Genomic DNA, 24825 nt, shown 5'->3' with positions numbered 1-24825 from the left:
CAACGGGTTGTAAAGACGTCCGCACTGATGATGGCGGCGCAGGTTTGAGGAACAATGCTAAGTGTCATCATCTCACCCTTAAAGGGTCCCTGACATGATTCATCAACAATAGCCATGTTTACATGAGGAGTTTTTCCTTTTCGAAAGACTTTTCCGAAAACAATGCTATACATGGAAAGGAATATTCCAATCTCTTGTCTACATGCGCCGCTATAATCAACCAGAATAGTCAATAGGGCATGCCCAGTAAAACGTAAACATCAACATCACGTGATACCGACTTCCCCGAGTTTTTCTTTCACTTGTTGGAATAACTCCGTATTGCCAGTTTTTCGTTCGTCCAGGCTTGGAATTTAGTTTAGATCAGGGGTCTCAAATTCGCGGCCCGCGGGCCAAATGTGGCCCGCAGGACACTCTTTTGAGGCCCCCCCTTGATATGAAAGTTTACAACAAAAAATGCTACTATGGTAATATTAGCAGTCAAGCAACGTGCAAACTCCACACAGAGATGGCCGAGGGTGGAATTGAATCCTGGTCTCCTAGCTGTGAGGTCTGTGCGCTAACCACTCAACCCATAAATGTCGTTAAGAATGTTGTATTATCATGTTAATCCATCCCAAAGTTTCAGATAACGAGGTTTTCGCATTTGGAAGTGAGCCCTGAAAGAAGTTCGGGATGGCTCAAAATGCTTGCTTTCAAAAGGCGTGGCATAACTGCCCCTTTGTGATGTCACAGAGGGGTGGATTTCCTTATATAGGCGTGTCTGTAACACAGATAAACTCTCTGCCCTGTCCCAAGCTGTGCTTCCTCCATTCTTTCTCAATGGGCCAGTATGCAGCTGGACTAGCCCACAAACTTAAAAAATGGCCCCCGGGCCACATTTTGGATAGCCCTGGTCTACAAGTATGATGTTAAATGTGTCAGTCCTGATGTTGTTTACCCTCAGAAGAAGTGTTTTGTTTATTGTACATGTTAGTTGTGTGTTTCATGGTCATATTGGGTGGTGCTGATGTAAATGTACAGCGTGTATGAGATAGCTAACATACTAAATCAGCGGCCCGGGGGGGGGGGGGGGGGGGGGTACGGTGGTCCAACCCACATGACTTCACTTCCTTCTTCCTGGAGGACATAAGTTGGCAACACAAGTTGGGTATTTTCATGTGAAATGAAGATTGATGGGCGGCACGGCGGTCTAGTGGTTAGCGCGCAGACCTCACAGCTAGGAGACCAGGGTTCAATTCCACCCTCGGCCATCTCTTTGTGGAGTTTGCATGTTCTCCCCGTGCATGCGTGGGTTTTCTCCGGGTACTCCGATTTCCTCCAACATTCCAAAAAAAACATGCTAGGTTAATTAGCGACTCCAAATTGTCCATAGGTATGAATGTGAGTGTGAATGGTTGTTTGTCTATATGTGCCCTGTGATTGGCTGGCCACCAGTCCAGGGTGTACCCCGCCTCTCGCCCAAAGACAGCTGGGATAGGCTCCAGCACCCCCACGACCCTCGTGAGGAAAAGCGGTAGAAAATGAATGAAGATTAACGAGTCTGAATCTGTGTCCCCATCAGGCCCTGCTGCAGGTCTAGGATGACCGGGAAGAGCCAGACCAGCAACGTGACCAACAAGAATGACCCACGCTCGCTCAACTCCCGCGTCTTCATCGGCAACCTCAACACGGCGCTGGTGACCAAGGCCGACATTGAGGCCATTTTCGCCAAGTACGGCAAGATAGCGGGCTGCTCCGTGCACAAGGGCTATGCCTTCGTCCAATACGCCAGCGAAAGGAACGCCAGGGCGGCCGTGGCCGGGGAGAACGCCAGAGTCATCGCGGGACAATCACTAGGTAACGTCTCAACGTCTCTAAGATGATTACGTATTATGATTTACAGCATAAATATTAGTCCTACACTTATTTTATATACATATTTATATTCCTTGACCATGAAAACATACCATGGAAGGCTTTGAATGACTTAAAGAATTCCAGCATGCTAATGTCAACCTGGCATGATACCTTTGTATTAATGCCTACCTCTGAAAATGCTCATGTTAACATGCTAATGTTGAGTATAATAATGCTAAGTGTCTACTGAGTTCATATGACCATCGCAAAATGTTATGTCATGTAATCATGCTAGCAAAGCTAACATGCTAAAGTTAGCATGCTAACACCTAAAATGGGCTAAACACCTAAAAAGTGTTAGGGTCTGATATTAGTATACTAGCACTGCTAACATGCTAACATTAGCATGCTACCAACTAGCATAATAGTATCTACCCATGAAAACAGTAAAAAAATGCTACTATGCTGATATTAGCAATGTTAACAAGGTATAATGACATAATAATAAGTTCCCAGTGGTCCCAGTAAGATGTGTTTATGAGTACCAGAAGCCTGGGTTAGCATTGTGCTCTAAGATGACCCTTTGACTTAGCAACAGCTGAGGCATATAGATGTCATATTGATTCTGTTAGCATTTCTTTCTTCTGTTGACTCAGCATTTGTTTGGATTTCTGCCTTTCTTATCGCATGAAAACAGCGGTCCTGCACTGCCCTCTAGTGGTTGATATGCATACTGTAGAAAACACAATGAAATGGAAGTCATTTTACTAGAATAGAGTCAAAATATTAAGAGAAAAAAGTGGTAATCCGACAAGAAAAAGTCATAATTTTATGTGTTGAGATATTAAAGAAAGATATTTTAAAAGTTTTAATATTATGAAAAACACACAAAACAAATACATGCATAATATTAGGACAATATGGGACTCTTATGGGAATAATGTCCAAATTATGAGAAGAAAGGTCAAATCCATCCATCCAGCCATTTTTTTATGCCGCTGAAGAATGGCGACAAAATTGGAAAAATGAAAGCAGACGTAATTCACAGTTATACAAGCATAAAGTTAATATTATGAGGAAAAAATTGCTAGAATTTTACTAGAGTTTAAATATATTAAAAAAATACTAATTTTAAAGTTCTAATATATGAGAAATAAACATAACCCAAAAGACAATTAGGCCGCTGAAAAAGTGAAACTAGTATAGATAAAGTCATAACACATGGATTGCATTGACTGCATGCTACCTGTGTGGCCACTAGATGGCAGTGAGAGAATATGAGAGCATCTCCACTCACCTTGTGCATGAATCCTACATCCAGGATTTTGTGTATGTATCATGTATACATGCATGTTTTACACTAATCCTCACGAGGGTCGTGGGGGGGGGTGCTGGAGCCTATCCCAGCTGTCTTCAGGCGAGAGGCGGGGTACACCCTGGACTGGTGGCCAGCCAATCACAGGGCACATATAGACAAACAACCATTCACACTCACATTCATACCTATGGATAATTTGGAGTCGCTAATTAACCTAGCATGGTTTTTTTGGAATGTGGGAGGAAACCGGAGTACCCGGAGAAAACCCACGCATGCACGAGGAGAACATGCAAACTTCACACAGAGATTGCCGAGGGTGGAATTGAACTCGGGTCTCCTAGCTGTGAGGTCTGAGCACTAACCACTCGAGCGCTGTGCAGCCCTGTATTATTCATATTACGGGAAAATATACGTGCATGTGGTGAAATTGTATTACATATAACTGCTCATTATATTCTTTAATCTCATTTATCACTGATTTTGAAGTAATTAATCATGATTAATCACCAACTAAGTGTAAAATACACCAATTTTGACTGTGTTTTCTTATATTAATTATTATCCGTACAACCAACTTTTGTCTTTTGTATCTTTGGCTGGTATCAGGTTTGGGCATTGTTTTGGAATATCGGACTTGCAGACTCATATGTGCGTCATGCGCCACATGTGCACCCGTTTTGCTGGGCCCGGGGGCGGGGCAAATGAAAGCCAAATAATAAAACTCATGATTTTATAACATACACATACACATGCCGGCAACGGGCGGCACGGCGGTCGAGTGGTTAGCGCGCAGACCTCACAGTTAGGAGACCAGGGTTCAATTCCACCCTTGGCCATCTCTGTGTGGAGTTTGCATGTTCTCCCCGTGGATGCGGGGGTTTTCTCCGGGTACTCCGGTTTTCCTCCCACATTCCAAAAACATGCTGGGTTAATTAGCGACTCCAAATTGTCCATAGGTATGAATGTGAGTGTGAATGGTTGTTTGTCTATATGTGCCCTGTGATTGGCTGGCTACCAGTCTAGGGTGTACCCCGCCTCTCGTCCGAAGACAGCTGGGATAGGCTCCAGCACCCCCAGCGACCCTTGTGAGGAAAAAGCGGTAGAAAATGAATGAAATGAACATGCCAGCAACAGCTGATGAGCTTCAGCACCATGGAGAGCGACAAGTGTCATTTTGAAGTCTGTCAAATGGACCAAGACAGCAACAAAAACATCAGGCAAGATGGTTACCAGTAATAGGGGCCTACTTTCTCCAGCTCCCATGCGGTGTGGTCAGGGATTGGGCCCGGGTGTACCACCCTCTCAGCACCCCTCTGTGCGTGCACCCCACATATGTAATAAGGACGCCATACTAAGGATGTCCAATTCCAGTTGTAACTCATTCATTCATTTTCTACTGCTTTTTCCTCACGAGGGTCGCAGGGGGTGCTGGAGCCTATCCCAGCTGTGTTTGGGCGAGAGGCGGGGTACACCCTGGACTGGTGGCCAGCCAATCACAGGGCACATATAGACAAACAACCATTCACACTCACATTCATACCTATGGACAATTTAGAGTCGCTAATTAACCTAACATGTTTTTTTTTGGAATGTGGGAGGAAACCGGAGTACCCGGAGAAAACCCACGCATGCACGGGGAGAACATGCAAACTCCACACAGAGATGGCCGAGGGTGGAATTGAACCCTGGTCTCCTAGCTGTTAGGTCTAGATGCCAAATGTGTAAATGTGCAAATATACCAGTGTACAGTTACAGTTATGATGTCGTCACTTCCAACAGCACTAAATTCATCACATAGCAACTTAACACCCAAAAGGTGCACCTGATACAAACGTGTATCAGGCACACCCTGGACTGGTGGCCAGCCAATCACAGGGCACATATATCACAGGGCAAACAACCATTCACACTCACATTCATACCTATGGACAATTTGGAGTCGCTAATTAACCTAGCATGTTTTTGGAATGTGGGAGGAAACCGGAGTACCCGGAGAAAACCCACGGGGAGAACACAGAGATGGCCGAGGGTGGAATTGAACCCTGGTCTCCTAGCTGTGAGGTCTGCGCGCTAACCACTAGACCGCCGTGCCGCCCCCAGTTGTAACTGAGGCTTTAAAAAAAAGTATCGAAAAGTCTGCGTCCATGCTAACTTTAAATATGCTTCTTCTTCGGCGTGATGTACCGCGAGAAACAGGAGCTCAGAACACGCAGAGAAAACGAAGTGGATAAAGCAACAGCCGGTCGTTAGGTTGAGTTTTTCTGTGCCGCATTGCAAATGTTTCATTTTGATGGAAGGAGAAGAAGAGAATTCAGCCTCTTGTAATTCATGGCCGTCTAATCTGTGTAGCAAGTGGGCAGGGCAAGGGGGAGCTCAGCGGGGGCATTTGAGGCAAAAGTGCCCCCCCTGAGATGGCTCGACTAATGGTACGGTCTGAAGCGGCTGGGCTGGGAGTCTGCAAACACACTGGCTGTCTGTTTTTTGGGAGAGAGAGAGAGAAGCGTAGAGGCGAGGAGACGAGGAGGTTAAGCCGAGCGTTTTTTCTTCACGGACATGTACAAAGGCAGGCGTCGCGTTCAGAGATGTGAGTACATTGACGGCGCTTTTTCTCACGATAGAAGTTCATGATGGGAATGATGTCATCGATGGGGTTGGCAACTTTATCATGTTAAGGAGATGCCATCATAATAATATTTAGCTGCCTCTGACTTGCTGCCTTTGTTGCATAACGTGTTATTTTAGCGTACATCAACTTCTCCTATAAGAGCTGTGGCTGATGTCCTTTTGTAATATTTTTAATTAACTCCACAATATTTATATATTTATGCACAACCATGCAATAAACTGTGCAATAAACCTGTGGCTTCATCAACATCCTATAAGAATGATCCGGTCCATCGGCCACCGATCCATACTGACCAATTTTCTAAATGTCACTTTACACAAACGATATCAATACATGTCAGTGTGTTTGATCACTCCCTTATCAAATTTATTATTATCATTATTATTATTATAAATTTATTTAATAATGGCTTGTATGCCAAGCGCCCTTGGAATTGGCTAATGGCAGCTTATCCTCACGAGGGTCACAGGGGGTGCTGGAGCCTATCCCAGCTGTCTTCAAGGGTGAGAAGCGGGGTACACCCTGGACGGGTCGCCAGTCAATCACATATAGACAAACAACCATTCACACTCACATTCATAATGGTGCCCATTATGTCACTGTATGGTCATATCACCTCGTACTTCGGTACGTGACAAAAATAAAATTAACGTACTTTGGTATGTGACAAAAATAAAAGTAAAAAAAAAATTAAAAAAAACTTAAACTATATTAGGAAAGCAGGAAGTGAACAAATGTAACAGTTACTGATTGTAAAAGTACCAGATGGAGGGGTAGGATTTAATAAGCTTTGCTTCTTCCTACTCCTTTTGGACATGTGGAACTGGGAACTGATTATGTGATACATTCAATTGTAATCTGATGCATGTTCAAATCAAATAAAACCATTTAAAAAAATTGAAAAAAAAATTTAATTACTAAAAAAAAATGACAAACTATTTTTGTATTAAATTAAAAAAATAGAATAAAAATAAATTATATTAGGAAAGCAGGAAGTGAACAAATATAACAGTTACTGATTGTAAAAGTACCAGATGGAGAAAAAAAAAAAAGTACCAGATGGAGGGGTAGGATTTAATAAGCTTTGCTTCTTCCTACTCCTTTTGGACATGTGGAACTGGGAACTGATTAATTAATTGTAATCTGATGCATGTTCAAATGAAATTAAACCATTACCATTACCATTCATTGCTATGGACAATTTGGAGTGGCTAATTAACCTAGCATGTTTTTGGAATGTGTGAGGAAACCGGAGTACCTGGAGAAAACCCACGCATGCACTGGGAAAACATGCAAACAGAGATGGCCGAGGGTGGAATTGAACCCTGGTCTCCTAGCTGTGAGGTCTGCACGCTAACCACTTGACCGCCGTGCAGCCCCGGCTCATACCACTCATCATAAATACATTGAAATATCTACAGGTCATCCATGTGATTGATATCGGTATCATGGATGATCGGTATCGGCATCATAAAACCCTGATCAGAGAATCCCTAATAAACTTGAATGGTCCCCCCCCCCCCCCCCATCATTTGTGTGGCATCCCCTGAAGAATGGCCCATGTGACCCATAGGTAGCACCGCCGCTCATCTCCATCATCGACGTTTATGCAAATGAGAGCATTCTTCCTCGCATCCAATAAAGATAATGACTTGAATAGCTGGGGTCCTGGGACGGGGACGCCAAAGTAAAGGCTAAAGAGCCAAGCAGAAGAAGTCCATTAAGGGAAGACAAGGTGTCACACCTCCCCTTTCCAAACATAAAGACTCCTTCTCCTCAGTCACGATGTAAAACCCTGGAGCTGAATCACTAGATGATGATGAGATCATAGGATAGTTGCCTCATTAGAACATTAGCATATTTTCCAGACAATAAGTCAAACAAAGCGCCACGATGAAGATAAAACATTTAATGGTTTTTTGATGGAGACATCAAATGAGCCAGAGTTTTGGTGTGGCCGCTGAGTGTCGCCAAAAAACCCCACTCATGCTGGTATGCTCATGTTAGCATGCTAACACCTAACATAATAGTGTCTACTTAAGAAAATGGCTAAAAACGCTGCATGCTAAAGTTAGTATGCTAACAATCAGCAAGTGTTTATATGAAAGTCTATTTATGAAAAAATTATATTATGCTAATATTAGCATGATAACAACACTAACATGCTCACGTTAACAATACAACATGAAAATGGGTAAAAATGTTGCTATGGTAATGTTATTATGCTAGCAATGCTAATATGCTAATGTGAGCATGGTAACACCGAACATGATAGTGCAAAGAGTTTTTATATGAAAATGGGTAAAAATGTTACTACCGTAATGTTAGCATGCTAGCAACGCTAATATGCTAATATTAGCATGATAACACCAAGCATGATAGTGCAAAGAGTTTTGATATGAAAATGGGTAAAAATGTTACTACGGTAATGTTAGCATGCTTGCAATTCCAATATGCTAATATTAGCATGCTAACACCGACCATGATAGTGCAAAAAGTTTTTATATGAAAATGGGTAAAAATGTTACGACGGTAATGTTATCATACTAGCAATGTTAACATGCTAATGTTAGCATGATAACACCAAGCATGATAGTGCAAAGATTTTATAAATGAAAATGGGTAAAAATGTTACTACGGTAATGTTAACATGCTTGCAATTCCAATATGCTAATATTAGCATGCTAACACCAAACATAATAGTATGAAAATAGCAAAAAAATGCTATTATACTAACATTAGCATGCAAGCAATGCTAACAAGCTAAGGTTAACATGCTAACACCTAGCATTATAGTGCAAAGTGTTTATGTAAGTGTCTACAAGGGCTAAAAATACTATTATGCTAATATTAATGTTACATGTTAATGTTGTTAACATGCTAACAATAACATGCTGACACCGAACATGATAGTGCAAAGAGTTTATAAATGAAAATGGGTAAAAATGTTACTACAGTAATTTTAGCATGCTTGCAATTCCAGTATGCTAATGTTAGCATGCTAACACCAAACATAATAGTATGAAAATAGGAAAAAAATGCTAGTATACTAACATTAGCATGCTAACAAGCTAAGTATAGCATGCTAACACCTAGCACGATAGTGCAAAGTGTTTATGTAAGTGTCTACAAGGGCTAAAAATACTATTGTGCTAATATTAATGTTACATTTTAATGTTGTTAACATGCTAACATTAACATGGGTAAAATTGGGTTAAAATATTACTGGTAATGTTCCCATGCTAACAATGGCAATATGCTAATGTAGTAAACCAAGCATGTTAGTAAGGAAATAACAAAAAGAAAATATATTGCACTAATGTTAGCATGTGGGCGGCACGGCGGTCGGGTGGTTAGCGCGCAGACCTCACAGCTAGGAGACCAGGGTTCAATTCCACTCTCGGCCATCACTGTGTGGAGTTTGCATGTTCTCCCGCCGTGCATGCGTGGGTTTTCTCCGGGTACTCCGGTTTCCTCCCACATTCCAAAAAAAACATGCTAGGTTAATTAGCGACTCCAAATTGTCCATAGGTATGAATGTGAGTGTGAATGGTTGTTTGTCTATATGTGCCCTGTGATTGGCTGGCCACCAGTCCAGGGTGTACCCCGCCTATTGCCCGAAGACAGCTGGGATAGGCTCCAGCAAGACCCTCGTGAGGATAAACGGTAGACCGTAGCTGTAATATCGCTGGAAGTCTAACATATCAAACCTGAAAGTGGACTGGTCTGCAATGTCTGATTCCCATGTAGCGCATAGGTGAATGTGTACAAATTGTATCTTCTTTATGTGCTTATGCATACATTTCCAATGACTCTCTCAGCTTTGTCGTCTTGTGATTTCTGAGCCATTAGACAAAACACTCGCAGGTGTGATAAAAAGAAAAAAGTGGAAGCTTTCTGCGCCCTTGAGGCAAGATCAGAGCGCATTGAAGTCTCGCCTTTCAGATATACAGGGCGAAAGGTAGATTGAACCTGGGAGCGCTGTCATGCGGGATGCGTCATTTTATTCACACGGGCGTCTGCTTGATCTCTTCATCAAATGCGTCGCTCACCTGCTTCGAGGACGCCTGTCACAGCTGAGATGGACTTTGTTCTGATCTATGCGCGCCTGCCAAAAGATTAGCATCGGGGATTAGCTGGGGGGGAAATGTAGTCGTGTAATACATCACGGCGCCCTGGGAACGCTGTGTGCAATCACACCACGTACACCTGCACAATCTCATGCAGTAAATGGAGCAAAGTGGCAAACTTACAATCATATTAGAATAGGACATTAAACATGATTAGAGCCCTCTAGACATGAAATAACAGCCCTATAGTCACTTTTACACTCCCATTAACCAATATAGTGGACAAATTCAAAGAACATACGACATTTAAGACATAGAATACCTGTTTACTGCCTTCTAAATACAGTTTTTAACATGATTAGAGCCCTCTAGACATGAAATAACAGCCCTATAGTCACCTTTACATTCCTATTACCCAATATAGTAGACAAAATTAAGGAAAAAAAGACATTTAAGACATAGAATACCTGTTTACCGCCTTCTAAATACAGTTTTTAACGTGATTAGAGCCCTCTAGACATGAAATAACAGCCCTATAGTCACTTTTACACTCCTATTATCAAATATAGTGGACAAATTCAAAGAATATATGACATTTAAGACACAGAATACCTGTTTATTGCCTTCTAAATACAGTTTTTAACATGATTAGAGCCCTCTAGACATGAAATAACAGCCCTATAGTCACTTTTACACTCCTATTAACCAATATAGTGGACAAACTCAAAGAATATACAACATCTAAGACGTAGAATACCTGTTTACCGCCTTCTAAATACCGTTTTTAACATGATTAGAGCCCTCTAGACATGAAATAACAGCCCTATGGTCACTTTTACACTCCTATTAACCAATATTGTGGACAAATTCAAAGAATATACGACATTTAAGACGTAGAATACCTGTTTACCGCCTTCTAAATACAGTTTTTAACATGATTAGAGCCCTCTAGACATAAATTAGCAGCCCTATAGTCACTTTTACATTCTTATTACCCAATATAGTAGACAAATTCAAAGAAATAAAGACATTTAGGACATAATAAAACCCGTTTACAAACTTCTAAATACAGTTTTTAACATGATTAGAGCCCTCTAGACATGAAATAACAGCCCTATAGTCACCTTTACATTCCTACTACCCAATATAGTTGACAAAATCAAAGAAATAAAGACATTTAGGACATAGAAAGCCTGTTTACAAACTTCTAAATCAAGTTTTTTTACATGATTAGAGCCCTCTAGACATGAAATAACACCCCTATAGTCACTTTTACACTCCTATTAACCAATATAGTGGACAAATTCATAGAATATACGACATTTAAGACATAGAATACCTGTTTACCGCCTTCTAAATACGGTTTTTAACATGATTAGAGCCCTCTAGACATGAAATAACAGCCCTATAGTCACTTTTACACTCCTATTAACCAATATAGTGGACAAATTCAAACTGCAAAATAACAAGCGAAGGAAGCACGACAGAAAAAAAATACCTTTCTGCGTTTTTTAGTAATCAGCAGTAGAAGTTACAGGAAAATATGAAAGCTCCACTTTGGTTGCTTGGCAACGCAGTCTCCCTCCTCAACTTTTAATGGATGTTCACAAAGTCTGTGTTTGTGTAAGTGGGGCATAATGGCAGTCATGAATCAGAGGTGTGAGGTGTTTCATTGTCCGGCCCTTTAATGGCCGACAGGGAGCACGGTTGGTTGTGGGAAGCATCCCTCTTGTCTTCCCGTGGCCTAATTACCGCCATACAGTTGCTGTCCCTGCCCACCTGAGAGCCACTGATACTCTTCCTCTTTCCCTCGTCCTCCTCCGCTTCCTGCGGGCGAAAGCCAGCAACCTGTCTTTTATACGCGCCTCATTCCTGCTGACGGAATGGCGTCTGTGTGGAAATGTTTGGATTATACCCTTTTATTTGACTGATATTAGTTCATCATGGGACAACATGCATGCTACATATGTTACTGCTAAGACATCCTGGCGTTTTAAATAAGTCCTCCACATGCTCATCACCTGACTCAAATCACCAAATTTACTAAAAAATATTGATTATTTTTCCTGATGAATGCCAAATAAGCCTCCCTTTAATCTATCTATCTATCTATCTATCTATCTATCTATCTATCTATCTATCTATCTATCTATCTATCTATCTATCTATCTATCTATCTATCTATCTATCTATCTATCTATCTATCTATCTATCTATCTATCTATCTATCTATCTATCTATCTATCTATCTATCTATCTATCTATCTATCTATCCATCCATCCATCCATCCATCCATCCATCCATCCATCCATCCATCCATCCATCCATCCATCCATCCATCCATCCATCCATCCATCCATCCATCACTCTCTCTCCATCCATCCATCCATCCATCCATCCATCCATCCATCCATCCATCTATCTATCTATCTATCTATCTATCTATCCATCCATCCATCCATCCATCCATCCATCCATCCATCCATCACTCTCTCTCCATCCATCCATCCATCCATCCATCCATCTATCTATCTATCTATCTATCTATCTATCTATCTATCTATCTATCTATCCATCCATCCATCCATCCATCCATCCATCCATCCATCCATCCATCCATCCATCCATCCATCCATCTATCTATCTATCCAACTCTCCATCTGTCCATCTCTCTCTCTCTATCTATCTATCTATCTATCTATCTATCTATCTATCTATCTATCTATCTATCTATCTATCTATCTATCTATCTATCTATCTATCTATCTATCTATCTATCTATCTATCTATCTATCTATCTATCTATCTATCTATCTATCTATCTATCTATCTATCTATCTATCTATCTATCTATCTATCTATCTATCATCTATCTATCTATCTATCTATCTATCTATCTATCTATCTATCTCTCCATCTCTCTCGCTCTCTCTATCTCTATCTATCTATCTCTCTGTCTCTCTTTGGGACACAAATGGCCTCCAGGCTAATGTGAATGCTCCTACTCAGCTACCCTGTGGCTGTAGGCAACCTCTCAATGTAGTACAAAATATACAGTAGCTGCATATGAGGTATTATAAGTAGTCATCTAGCTCTACATACGCTTTAAAATGAGCCACACCGGGTCAGGTGACGTTGGCGGCAAACGAAAGCCGACTCATCTGTTTGCTCGGTCGCGAGCAAACAGATGACCTTGAGCGCCGCACTGGAGCCGTCAATCATGGCGCGGTAAAGGCGATTAATGTTGGATATGCGTGTTTGTTTGTGGCGGGAGGGATGTCAGACACGTTGTCATCTCGCTTTCTCTTCCCAGATGTCAACATGGCGGGCGAGCCCAAGCCATACAGGCCCAAGATGGCCACCAAGAGGCCGCTGGCGTCCCTCTACAGGTTGGACTTTGGATTTGTTTCATTCATTCATTTTCTACTGCTTATCCTCACGAGGGTCGCGGGGGATGCTGGAGCCTACCCCAGCTGTCTTTGGGCGAGACAGGGCACATATAGACAAACAACCATTCACACTCACATTCATACCTATGGACAATTTGGAGTCGCTAATTAACCTACCATGTTTTTGGAATGTTGGAGTAAACCGGAGTACCCGGAGAAAACCCACGCATGCACGGGGGAGAACATGCAAACTCCACACAGAGATGGCCGAGGGTGGAATTGAACCCAGGTTTCCTAGCTGCTAACCGCTCGACCGTCGTGTAGCCCCACTTTGATGCATCATCTCTGCTTAAATATGCAACTATTGGCTTCCTAATGAGTGGAAAGTCCATTTGTTGTCTGAAAGCTCCCGCATTTGGAAATGAGAAGAACATCCAGCAGCAACACAACATTTTGTCATCAGTGAAATGATCACAGCAAAGAAGAGACGTGGAGTTAGGCGTCCATCTGTCTCTCTTTCTCTGCACTTGATTCGTGCATTGTTGTCTGAAAGCTCCCTCTTTTGGAAATGAGATGAACATCCAGCAGCAACACAACATTTTGGCATGACTATTATGTGGATGAAAAAGCTATGGATGAAGCAAGTCCAGCATTAGCTTAGAGGTGTCATGTAGAATTCTTGAATCATGTTAGGGCTATGCTGTTTTGTTAGCTAGCTAATAGGATGCTAACACGGAAGGTTGTTTTCAGATATAAGATACATGCGTTCTTGTTTGTATACTATTGGTTAGCTAACAAGATGGCAACCAGATAGATATTGATGTGTGATTAATTGTGATTAATTATGAATTAACTGTGACTAATGGTCGTGAAATATGAGGGAATATGGGGAAATGGTTTGGGTGGGGGTGGGACCTTCTTAAGGAATGACTGACGCCACGTTTCCATGAGAGCAGGAGCATTCCTGACAAGTCAGCCATCTTTATTATTATACATATATATAAATATATATATTATAATATATTATGATATGTTTGTTGTCACAGCGGCTACGAGTTTGACTACGACTACTACAGAGATGACTTCTACAGCAGGTATTTCTTCTTTTATCACATATTCTCTTTTTCTAGCATCTAGCCGATATTTCGAAGCAATAAGGCTAATAGCTTGATTAGCATTGTAGTCCTAATGACTGGCTTTTTATTCCTCCGCTTGGGGTTTGCTAACGATGCTTTCATCTTCCTGCATGAACCTCAAATGGTCCCCCGGCTGCTCGTTTGTAGCGGCCGTGCCCACGCTTTTGTCTTCTTCTTGGACTTTTTCATCCTTGTCCATTCTTTCTTCTTCAGACTCCTGGAGTACCACGGCCGCGTGGTGCCGCCCACCCGGGCCGTGATCCCCATCAAGCGCTCCCGGGTGCTGGTGCCGTCCGCACGCAGAGCCAAGTCCTCCTTCCCCGCCAGGGCCTGCTCTTCCTCCTCTTCTACTTCCTCCTCCTCATCTCGAGCGCTAATTGTCGGCTCGTCTCTCACCGCCTCCAAACGTACGTTTTTTTTTAGCACACATTGTTACACTCCAGCGTCATCTGCTGGACGATGGGGTCACTGCATCGCACGGCTCTGCTGCAAGTAGACCTTAACAAATTGAATGCTAGCTCTTCTTCCGAATTACATATGTATATAGCGACTTTTACATTATAGATAGCATTTTAAAACTACTACTATCAACTCTTAAACACGATTAGAGTCCTTTAGACCTGAAATAACACCCCTATAGTCACTTTTACACTCCTATTAACCAATATAGTGGACAACTTCAAAGAATGTACGACATTTAAGACGTAGAATACCTGTTTACTGCCTTCTAAATAAAGTTTTTAACATGATTAGAGCACTCTAGTTATGAAATAACAGCCCTATAGTCACCTTTACATTCCTATTACCCAATATAGTAGACGAATTCAAAGAACATATGACATTTAAGACATAGAATACCTGTTTATCGCCTTCTAAATACAGTTTTTAACATGATTAGAGCCCTCCAGACATGAAATAACAGCCCTATAGTCACCTTTACATTCCTATTACCCAATATAGTTGACAAAATCTAAGAAATAAAGACATTTAGGACATAGAAAACCTGTTTACCGCCTTCTAAATACAGTTTTTTACATGATTAGAGCCCTCTAGACATGAAATAACAGCCCTATAGTCACCTTTACATTCCTATTACTCAATATAGTAGACAAATTCAAATAACATACGACATTTAATACATAGAATACCTGTTTACCGCCCTCTAAATACAGTTTTTAACATGATTAGAGCCCTCTAGACATGAAATAACAGCCCTATAGTCACCTTTACATTCATATTAATTAATATAGTGGACAAAATCTGAGAAATAAAGACATTTAGGACATAGAAAACCTGTTTACAAACTTCTATATATACATTTTCACATTTTATGAATTGGTTTCTCTTGTCCGTCATCCTGTCCATCTTTTTTATGTCCGCTCACAGTGAAAGCAGAGCAGCTACTCACCATCAAAAAAGACCTGGCGCAGATCAAGACCAAGATCGACTCCCTGCTGGGGAGGCTGGACAAGCTGGAGAGGCAACATCGCTGCGATGCTGGTACAACGCAGACACAAAAGGATTGATTCCCTCACAATTCAGTGTGTACTGTAGTACTTTTCCAGGAAATGACCTCTCTTTATATTCAACTCTTGAAGTGTCTCGGAGCCAGCCAATCAGGTGACACCAGTCTCAGAAAGAAAAGACAGAATAAAATACAGAATTAATCCAAAAGTAACACATTTACGAGAATAAAGTTGTTAATTTATGAGAAAAAAATTACATGTATAAAGTTGTACATTTATGTCATGAGAATAGAAGTCAATGATTAAAAAAATCTCTTAAGTTAACTTAATTTTTGTAATTAAATTCAGAAATGTTGTGAAAAAAAGCCTTCAATTTACAGGAATAAAATTGTTAATTTACGAGAATAAAGTTGTTAATTTATGAGAAAAAAAAATTATCCAAAAGTAATACATTTACAAGAATAAAGTTGTTAATTTACGATTAAAAAAAAAAATTAATCTAAAAGTAATACATTCACGAGAATAAAGTTGTTAATTTATGAGAATTTTTTTTATCCAAAAGTAATACACTTATGAGAATAAAGTTGTTAATTTACGATAAAAAAAATTAATTTAAAAATAATACATTTATGAGAATAAAGTTGTTAATTTACGATAAAAAAGATTTAATCTAAAAGTAATACATTAACGAGAATAAAGTTGTTAATTTATGAGAAAAAAATTTAATCCAAAAGTAATACATTTACGAGAATAAAGTTGTTAATTTACGATTAAAAAAATTAATCTAAAAGTAATACATTTACGAGAATAAAGTTGTTAATTTATGAGAAAAAAATTAAATCCAAAAGTAATACATTTACGAGAATAAAGTTGTTAATTTACGATTAAAAAAATTAATCTAAAAGTAATACATTTACGAGAATAAAGTTGTTAATTTACGATTAAAAAAATTAATCTAAAAGTAATACATTTACGAGAATAAAGTTGTTAATTTATGATAAAAAAAATGTAATCTAAAAGTAATACATTTACGAGAATAAAGTTGTTATTTCATGAGACAAAAAAATTAATCCAAAAGTAATACAATAAATATTATTATTATTACTATTATTGTTATTACTATTATTGTTATTATTATTATTATTGTTATTATTATTATTATTATTACTACTATTATTATTATGGTTACTATTATTATTATTATTATCAATTACTTATTACTTATTATTATTTTTTTTTATTATTTTTATTCTCAATTTTAATTTTTGTGTATGGTAGGTGTATGGCCCCGGGTGGGGCGCCTGGTAAGCTCATACGGGAGGGGGGGTCTCGTTTGTGCAGCTTGGGCTCTGGGTGGGGAGGTGCGGTGCTGGGGTGGGGCATTACCTGCTTCCCTCCCTTCGGTGGAGGGATGGCTGGGTTGTGGTGGATGTGGGGCGGGCGGGTGGGGGGCTGGCTGTGGGTGCGTGGGTAGCGGGGCGGATAGCGGTGGGGGTGGTGCTCTGCGCGGCGTGGGCCGGGATTAGCGGGGGGCTTGCTTGGGGGGTGGGGTGGTGGGCTCTGGGTCGTGGGGGGGCCTCGACCAAGGGTTGGGGGGTGGGGCTGGCCGGTGGCTCACGGGCGGCCCCTGCTATTTGCCGGTGTCTGGTTGGCCCCTTCTGTCTCCGGTCTGGTGGCGGTCTTCCCGCCTCCGGGGTGTCCTACTTGGCGGGTCCGTGGGTGGATGGGAGATGTGGTGGAGACGGGTCGGCGCTGTGGTGGAGGGTGGGACTGGGGGGGGCATTCACTTTTTGCGGCTGTTGGGGTATCGTCTGCCTGGTGGGCTCTGCTGCCTGGTGTGTGTGTCTCTGTCCCGCCCTGGCACTCTTGGCTCACGAGCCCGGGGGGTGGGGTTGGGCTCTTCCCCATGCGGGTCCCGGTTCTCCTGCGGTCTCTGTGGTGTCACTCCCTGGGCTGCCATGGTGACGGATGTGTTGCCGGGGCGCGGTTCCTGCTGTTCTGGTGGTTGTAGGAGCAGCCTCGGGGCGTGTGGTTTGTCCGCGGCTCCTGGTGGTCCGGGGGTGGCATAGCTGGCTCAATCTCTGGTGGGGCCCTCCGGGGGGGAGCTGGCAGGCCGGACTGGCCGCCACGATGGGCTGGGTGGGGCCCGTGGTTGGTCCTGTGGCCCAGGGCTTGCTCCGGGCGGCTGGTTTGCCTGGCTCGGTTGGCCGGTAGTGCGGGGTGGGCGTGTGTGGGGCCCCGATCCTCCCTGCTGCACTGCACCACCTCACATACATGTAGGACTTTGGGGGGTGGCCTGCAACTGGTTTTGCCGGGGGCGAAGGGTTTCCTTGCGGATGCCCTTTTGTCCTCGGCATTCCTCTGGCTGGTCACCCTTCAATTTTAACCGCACCTTAGACACTCAGTTCTGGGGGGGGTCTGGGCAGGCAGGGGACCCACCATTGCTCAGCTTCCTCCCACACACACACACACACATACACATACACCACACACATAGGTCAGCCCTATGGGACAGGCCTATTTTTAATTGCACAATACCATCTTCACACACACAGGTGTAGCGGGCTGGACCGGAGAGCCTACTGCCTACCCCCGCGATTGGCCCGCTGGCTGCTGGGGCTTGGCGGCTCGCTCGGGGTGCCCTGGGCTGCAGGATATTTTGGTCTGGTCTGCCTGGCCTTCCTGGGGGTCCCGCTGGAACCAGCTGACGCCGGGGCTTGCCCTGGTGTCATGGTTGGCGCTACCTCCCTGGATCTGTCCTGGGTCGCGGGCGCCAACGTGCCCTTGGGGGGGCGTTCACCGGCCTCCAGGCAGTGGGGTCCGCGCTGCTGGTGGCCTGAAGTCTACGGTGGTGGCTTGGGGTTGTTGCGCTGTGGTGGCTGCTGCGGGGACCGGGCTGTGTGTTGGGAGGGGACCTGATCCTGCTCGTGGGTACGGGGGCCGGGGTGGCGTGTGGGGATGGGGAGCATGCTCCTCGGGGTGGGGCCTGCTGGGGGGGCGGTGCTCTTTCGGGCGTTTGGGTGTCTGCTGCCACTGGTCCTATGCTCTGCCGCATCGCTGTCCCTGTCTTTGCCCATCCCCAGTCTTGCCTTAGGGCTCGTCGGGGATGGTTCTCCGGTACGTGGGCGGAGCGCTGCTGGTTCTGGGGGCGGGGGGGGGCTGGCCCTCCCGGTGGATGGTGGGGTCCTTCGGGGGCCTTGCGCTGGTCTTAACTCCTCGGCTCTGGTGCGTGGCCTCCCCGTGACTTGGAGCTATGGCTCTCCCTCACGGGGGTGAGCTGCCCGGTGGATGTCGGCCGGCGCAGTGGAGCGACTCACCACTCGCCTGCTCGCCCCCTCCGCTTGCTCATGTGCGGGCCTCCTCCCCTCGCCCGCTCCTTTGTCTGCCACACTGCAGTAGCCCTGATGCCGTGGTCGAGGGGAGTCTGGGGGTGCTATGCCTTGGCGGTCCGTACCTCCCTGGGCTCGGGGCCTGGTTGTGGGTCTGGGACCCCTGGGTCCCCCACCCTGTGATGCCCCGGACGCCCCACCCGGGGACGTCCACAGCATGTGTGTGTATTGAGTGGATGGGGTGTGCATGTGTCTGAGTTTATTTTATGTATTTATTGTTTTAAATACTTAGATAATTAATGATTAGTTTTATTATAATTATATATATATGTATATATATATGTATATGTGTGGATGTGTATGTGGGTATATGGCCATGTGGATATACGGGGGGGGGGGGGGGGGGGCTCTGCGGGGGTCTGGCGTAGGGTGTTCCATCTCAACCGCCCGGTCCTCCATGGGGCAGTGTGCCCGGGCCTCTTCTGTCCTGGCCGGGGCGGTCCTATGTCGGTGGTCGGGCCTGGGGTTACCTGGGGCGGGCCGGGTTCTGCTTCCTGGGGGTGTGTGGGGGGCGGGAGGCGGTGCCTCCGGCCGTGGACGGGCTCCCTTCCGGCCGGCAGGGGCGCCCCTGTGCCCACGGGTGTGTGGCCTTCGATGCCCTTCTGCCCTAGTAGGGTATGGTCTCCCGCTGGTCTCGGGGGTGCGGCTCTCCTCCGGCCTGCTGGCGCCCTGTTGCCGGTTGGGATTGCTCCTCCATGGCCTCTTGCTGGTCTCTTCGGGGAGTTGCTTCGGGGGCGGGTCTTGGGGAGTCGGCCCTGGCTTTGCCCACACCCACGGGGCCGGAGGATCTCTGGCGGTGGGGGCTTGACCTGGCTGCGCGGGGCGGGGTTTGCTGGGTGGTAGAAGGCAGTCTCTCTCCTTTTGTCATTCTTAGTGACAATTACACATTCACACACTCGCATTCACATACACAACACACCTCCATATGGGCACTCACAGCACATGGGTGCTTCTCTATACAATCTACTCTCTTATCCCTGATGTTTATATAGTATTGGTATGCTATTATTACAGTAATAATGATGTCAAGCAATGAGATTTTAATTACTGTAACTGTATGGTTGCAATTGTGTTTACTATCATGGGTCATGTCCTCATTGTTACTATTGCTATTGGTAAGTTGGACTGTTTCATTCCACTGATATCATCGCCAGTGTGACCCTTAGCCATCATTGACATTTAACTGTTCTGTTTGTCACTGTTGTTGTTTTGGGAATTCTTGTTGCTGCTGTTTTTGTCTCTCCCTCTACTGCCCCCCCCCGACCCCACCTTTCTCTTCTCTCTTCTTCTTTTCTGTTCTTCTTCTTGCTCCGGTCCGGTCGTCCCAAATGGCATAACAAAGACATCAAATAACGGCAAATAAAATTTCATGGTACAGGGAAGTTGTAGCCAACACCTTTCCTGACACAGAGCAAATCTGTCTAGCATGTAAGGGCATTTAGATCAACAATACTATCTGCCCCAATGGCTGGACGGGACAAAAAAAAAAAAACAAAAAAACAAAACAAAAGTAATACATTTACGAGAATAAAGTTGTTAATTTATGAGAAAAAAATTTGAATCCAAAAGTAATACATTTACGAGAATAAAGTTGTTAATTTATGAGAAAAAAATTGTAATCCAAAAGTAATACATTTACGGGAATAAAGTTGTTAATTTATGAGAAAAAAATTTTAATCCAAAAGTAATACATTTACGAGAATAAAATTGTTAATTTATGAGAAAAAAAAATAAAAAAAAATTAAATGTATAAAGTTGGACGAATTGTTGTATGAACGATTAAAATTTTTTTTTTTAAATCTTAAATTAACTTTATTTTTGTAATTAAAGTCATAAATGCTGTGAAAAAAGCCTTAAATTTACAGGAATAAAATTGTTAATTTACAAGAATAAAGTTGTAAATAAATTAAAAAAAAGGTATTACTTTACCAGAATAATATCAGACATTTCTAAGAATAAAGTCATTAAAGTGGTCATATTTCAGGAATAAAGTCATAAATCACTTCCGTATATTCCTGACCCCGCCCCCTTCATATGCGCAAGGTCAAAGGTCACATAAGTCCCCTCCAGATGATGAGACGAACGCCTGTTTTGCTATAAGTTGCGTCCCGACTGTGTCCAGCAGACATGCAGAGGAAACACGATGAGGCGTACGAGTGTCACCGTGGCGACCAAGCAGACCACTCCGCCAGAGAGGACCAGGCGGAAACGGCCGAGGCGGAGGCGATGACGGACGGCGGGGAGGATTACCTGGAAGACGAGGGCGCGGGCGACGCGGTGAGGCGGGTGAAGTGGAACCGATGAAAAGGTTTAGGAAATAGCGTAGCTTTATTATCTGTCTTTGTTCCTGCAGATGGAGAACCACATATCAGATATCGACAACTGAGAGCGAGGTCAGTCAAATACATCCAAATATGTAAATATATTAATTATACATTGTTATTACTATTATGTCTGACATTCATGCAGTCATATTTGATCAGGTTATTTCTTTTCTTGTCATTTTTCTTACCAAATAAATAGTGATTCATGAGTAATATTATCATATATACCATAATAAGTTTTTTTAAAGCTACATATGTATAAATAATAAATAATAAATAATAAATAATAAATAATAAATAATAAATAATAAATAATAAATAATAAATAATAAATAATAAATAATAAATAATAAATAATAAATAATAAATAATAAATAATAAATAATAAATAATAAATTCATTCATTAATAAAATAATCAATAAAAATTCATTCATTTATTTATTTTCTAATAAATAATAAATAATAAATAATAAATAATAAATAATAAATAATAAATAATAAATTATAAATTATAAATTATAAATTATAAATTATAAATTATAAATTATAAATTATAAATTATAAATTATAAATTATAAATTATAAATTATAAATTCATTCATTCATTTTCTACCGCTTTTCCTCACGAGGGTCACGGGGAGTGCTGGAGCCTATCCCAGCTGTCTTGGGTCGAGAGGCGGGATAATAAATAATAAATAATAAATAATAAATAATAAATAATAAATAATAAATAATAAATAATAAATAATAAATAATAAATAATAAATAATAAATAATAAATAATAAATAATAAATAATAAATAATAAATAATAAATTTATTCATTTATTTTCTACCACTTTTTCTGTGAATGCAGTATGCAGTATAACTTCTCGCATACTCAAAAATCGCATACTGCCAGTGTAGACACACTGTATACTTTAGTATGAGTATGAGTTAGTATGAGTAGTAGGTAATTATGCGGTTTCGAACACGGCCTAAGTGAATAAGTATACTTGAGTGAATATAGATAGGTCAGAGGTCAGTTTCATGTCTTGATGTTTTATTCGTCCTTGCGTTGGCTTAGTATTGCAGTACTTGAGTCTGGTGTGTTTCTCATCCTTTTTCCAGGTAAAAAAAAAATGGAAGCCTGCAGTGTGCCTCGGCCATCTTTGAAGGAAAGCAACAAAGAAGCGACTCCTTTATGTCTTTGCCTCATTCAACAGCAAAAAAAAAAAAGAAGGCAATTAGTTTGTCACTCAAACTGATGCTTTGGAATGTTTTCAAGTGCACGGAGCTGTGGATCGACGCTCAATGATACAACATACAGTACATGCTACACGGTACACGGTACACAGTACACAGTGTGCAGTAGTGTGTGCTGCAGCCTCCATGGTGTGTATTGTAAGTGGCAACCATGGCCGACCCCCTCCTTTGTTGTACGTTGATGAATGTAAGACAACATATTTCATTCTTATGTGCTTAGGAGGAAAAAGTCCTACATTTGCTAGGAAAAAACTGCGTAACTATGAGAATAATGTAAGAAAAAAAGTCAAAATATTACAAAAATAAATGTACTATAAACACAATGACTTTTCTCATAAATCTACAACCTTTTTTCTTGGAAATTTATTTTCCTACATTTTTTATTTTATTTTACTCCATTCTCGTACATCTATGTATACCTTTTTTCCCTAAATGTACAACCTTTTTTTTTGTAAATGTACAACTTTATTCATTTACATTTTTTACATTTACCAGAATAAAGTTGTATATGTACAAGGAAAAAAACTTCCACCTTCATGAGAATAAATATTACATGATGGCGTGTAATATGGGGACTTTTTCCACGGAAATTCACGACATTATTGTCGTACATTTCAGACTTTTTTTCTTGTAAATTTCTAAATTATTTATCCTAAATTCACGACTTGATTCTTCTACACAATTTAAAAAAAAAATGAGATTAAAGTCAGGCGTTTTGAGAAAAAAGGTCATCAATTGACAAGAATAAATTTGTACATTTAGGAGAAAAAACGTTGTAAATTCACGAGAATAAAGTTGTTCACGTACAAAACAAAGTTGTCCACTTATAAGAAAAAGTCAAACAAAGTCGTAGATTTCTATATCACAAGATAACATGTAATATTTTGTCTTTTTCTACATTTATTTACAACATTTTTCTCCCAAATGTACGTCTCTTTCTTGTATATTTTCACATTTATTATCAGATTTTTTTTTTGTAAATGTACGACTTTATGTTCATAAATGTACTACTTTTTTTCTTGTAAATTTCCAAATTATTTCTCGTAAATTCACGACTTGATTCTTGTGCACAATTTTTTTTTTTTTACGAGATTAAAGTCAGAAGTTTCAGAAAAAAAAATTAACAAGAATAAAGTTGTACATTTAGGAGAAAAACAAGTTGTAAATTCACAAGAATAAAGTTGTTCTTGTACAATACAAAGTTGTACACTTACAAGAAAAAGTCAAACAAAGTCGTAGATTTCTATATCACAGAATAACATGTAATATTTTTTCTTTTTCCATGTTTATTTACAACATTTTTCTCCTAAATGTATGCTTTTTTTCTTGTATATTTTCACATTTATTATCAGATTTTTTTTTGTAAATGTACGACTTTATTTTCATAAATAGAAGCAAGTATTAGGGCCACATTGACAACAAAATAATGTGAGCTTTCCAGAAGTCATACATTTCTAAACAACAAAAAAATAATAATGTAATGAGTTTATGAGGAAAAAATTTGCAATTTGATGAGAATAAAGTCGTACATTTAGCACATAAAAGCTTTAAATTTACGAGAATTAAGTTGTCAAGTTACAAAAAAAACTAAATTAATAAGTCACAAATATCCACATGCCTTTTTCCATGTACGTTTACAACAATTGTTTCCTAAATGTACGCCTTTTTTTTCTTGTAATTTCTTGTAATTTTTCTTGTAATTTCCACATTTATTCTATACATTTACAAAGTGGTATATTTACGTGAGAAAAATGGTCATTTGACAGGAATGAAGTGACAAAAGTGGTAAATGTAGGAGAATAAAGTGTTGAAAACAATGAATGTAAGAGGAACAAAATGTATTTCATGATGATGTGCTTTGTGGTTTTGTCTCCTTCCACACGCATACTTTGTACTTTGTGTTGCTGAAAGATATGTGATATTTTCTATTTTGTATTTGTGGCTTTATTTTGTTATTTTTTGGGAATAAATGTGTTCCCCATGAAAAGATACTGCAGTTGTTCAAAGATTCTTTGATCTCGC

At 41.3% G+C, this 24825-nt stretch overlaps 1 protein-coding gene across 6 annotated transcripts in view; it reads left to right on the top strand.

Moving 5' to 3' along the window:
- The window catches only part of LOC131126524 (RNA-binding Raly-like protein), a 36340-nt gene extending 11581 nt beyond the window's left edge, over window positions 1-24759 (top strand). For 4 of the 6 annotated variants that reach the window (XM_058069159.1, XM_058069157.1, XM_058069156.1 and 1 more), the window contains 8 exons: window positions 1565-1839; window positions 13168-13243; window positions 14290-14337; window positions 14593-14786; window positions 15766-15879; window positions 21357-21511; window positions 21588-21627; window positions 22669-24759. In XM_058069159.1, coding sequence (XP_057925142.1) covers window positions 1584-1839; window positions 13168-13243; window positions 14290-14337; window positions 14593-14786; window positions 15766-15879; window positions 21357-21511; window positions 21588-21620 — 876 coding nt within the window. In that variant the 5' untranslated portion in view covers window positions 1565-1583 and the 3' untranslated portion in view covers window positions 21621-21627; window positions 22669-24759. Of the gene's footprint in view, window positions 1-1564; window positions 1840-13167; window positions 13244-14289; window positions 14338-14592; window positions 14787-15765; window positions 15880-21356; window positions 21512-21587; window positions 21630-22668 lie in introns of those variants that run through there. The other 2 variants (XM_058069162.1, XM_058069161.1) reach the window with 2 other exon arrangements.
- Window positions 24760-24825: the final 66 nt, after the last annotated feature.

The sequence above is a fragment of the Doryrhamphus excisus genome, chromosome 3 (genome assembly GCF_030265055.1).
Source record: "Doryrhamphus excisus isolate RoL2022-K1 chromosome 3, RoL_Dexc_1.0, whole genome shotgun sequence".
Taxonomy (NCBI): Eukaryota; Metazoa; Chordata; class Actinopteri; order Syngnathiformes; family Syngnathidae; genus Doryrhamphus; species Doryrhamphus excisus.
The sequence above is the reverse complement of the archived record's forward strand: the minus strand, read 5'-3'. Positions and strand labels throughout refer to the sequence as shown.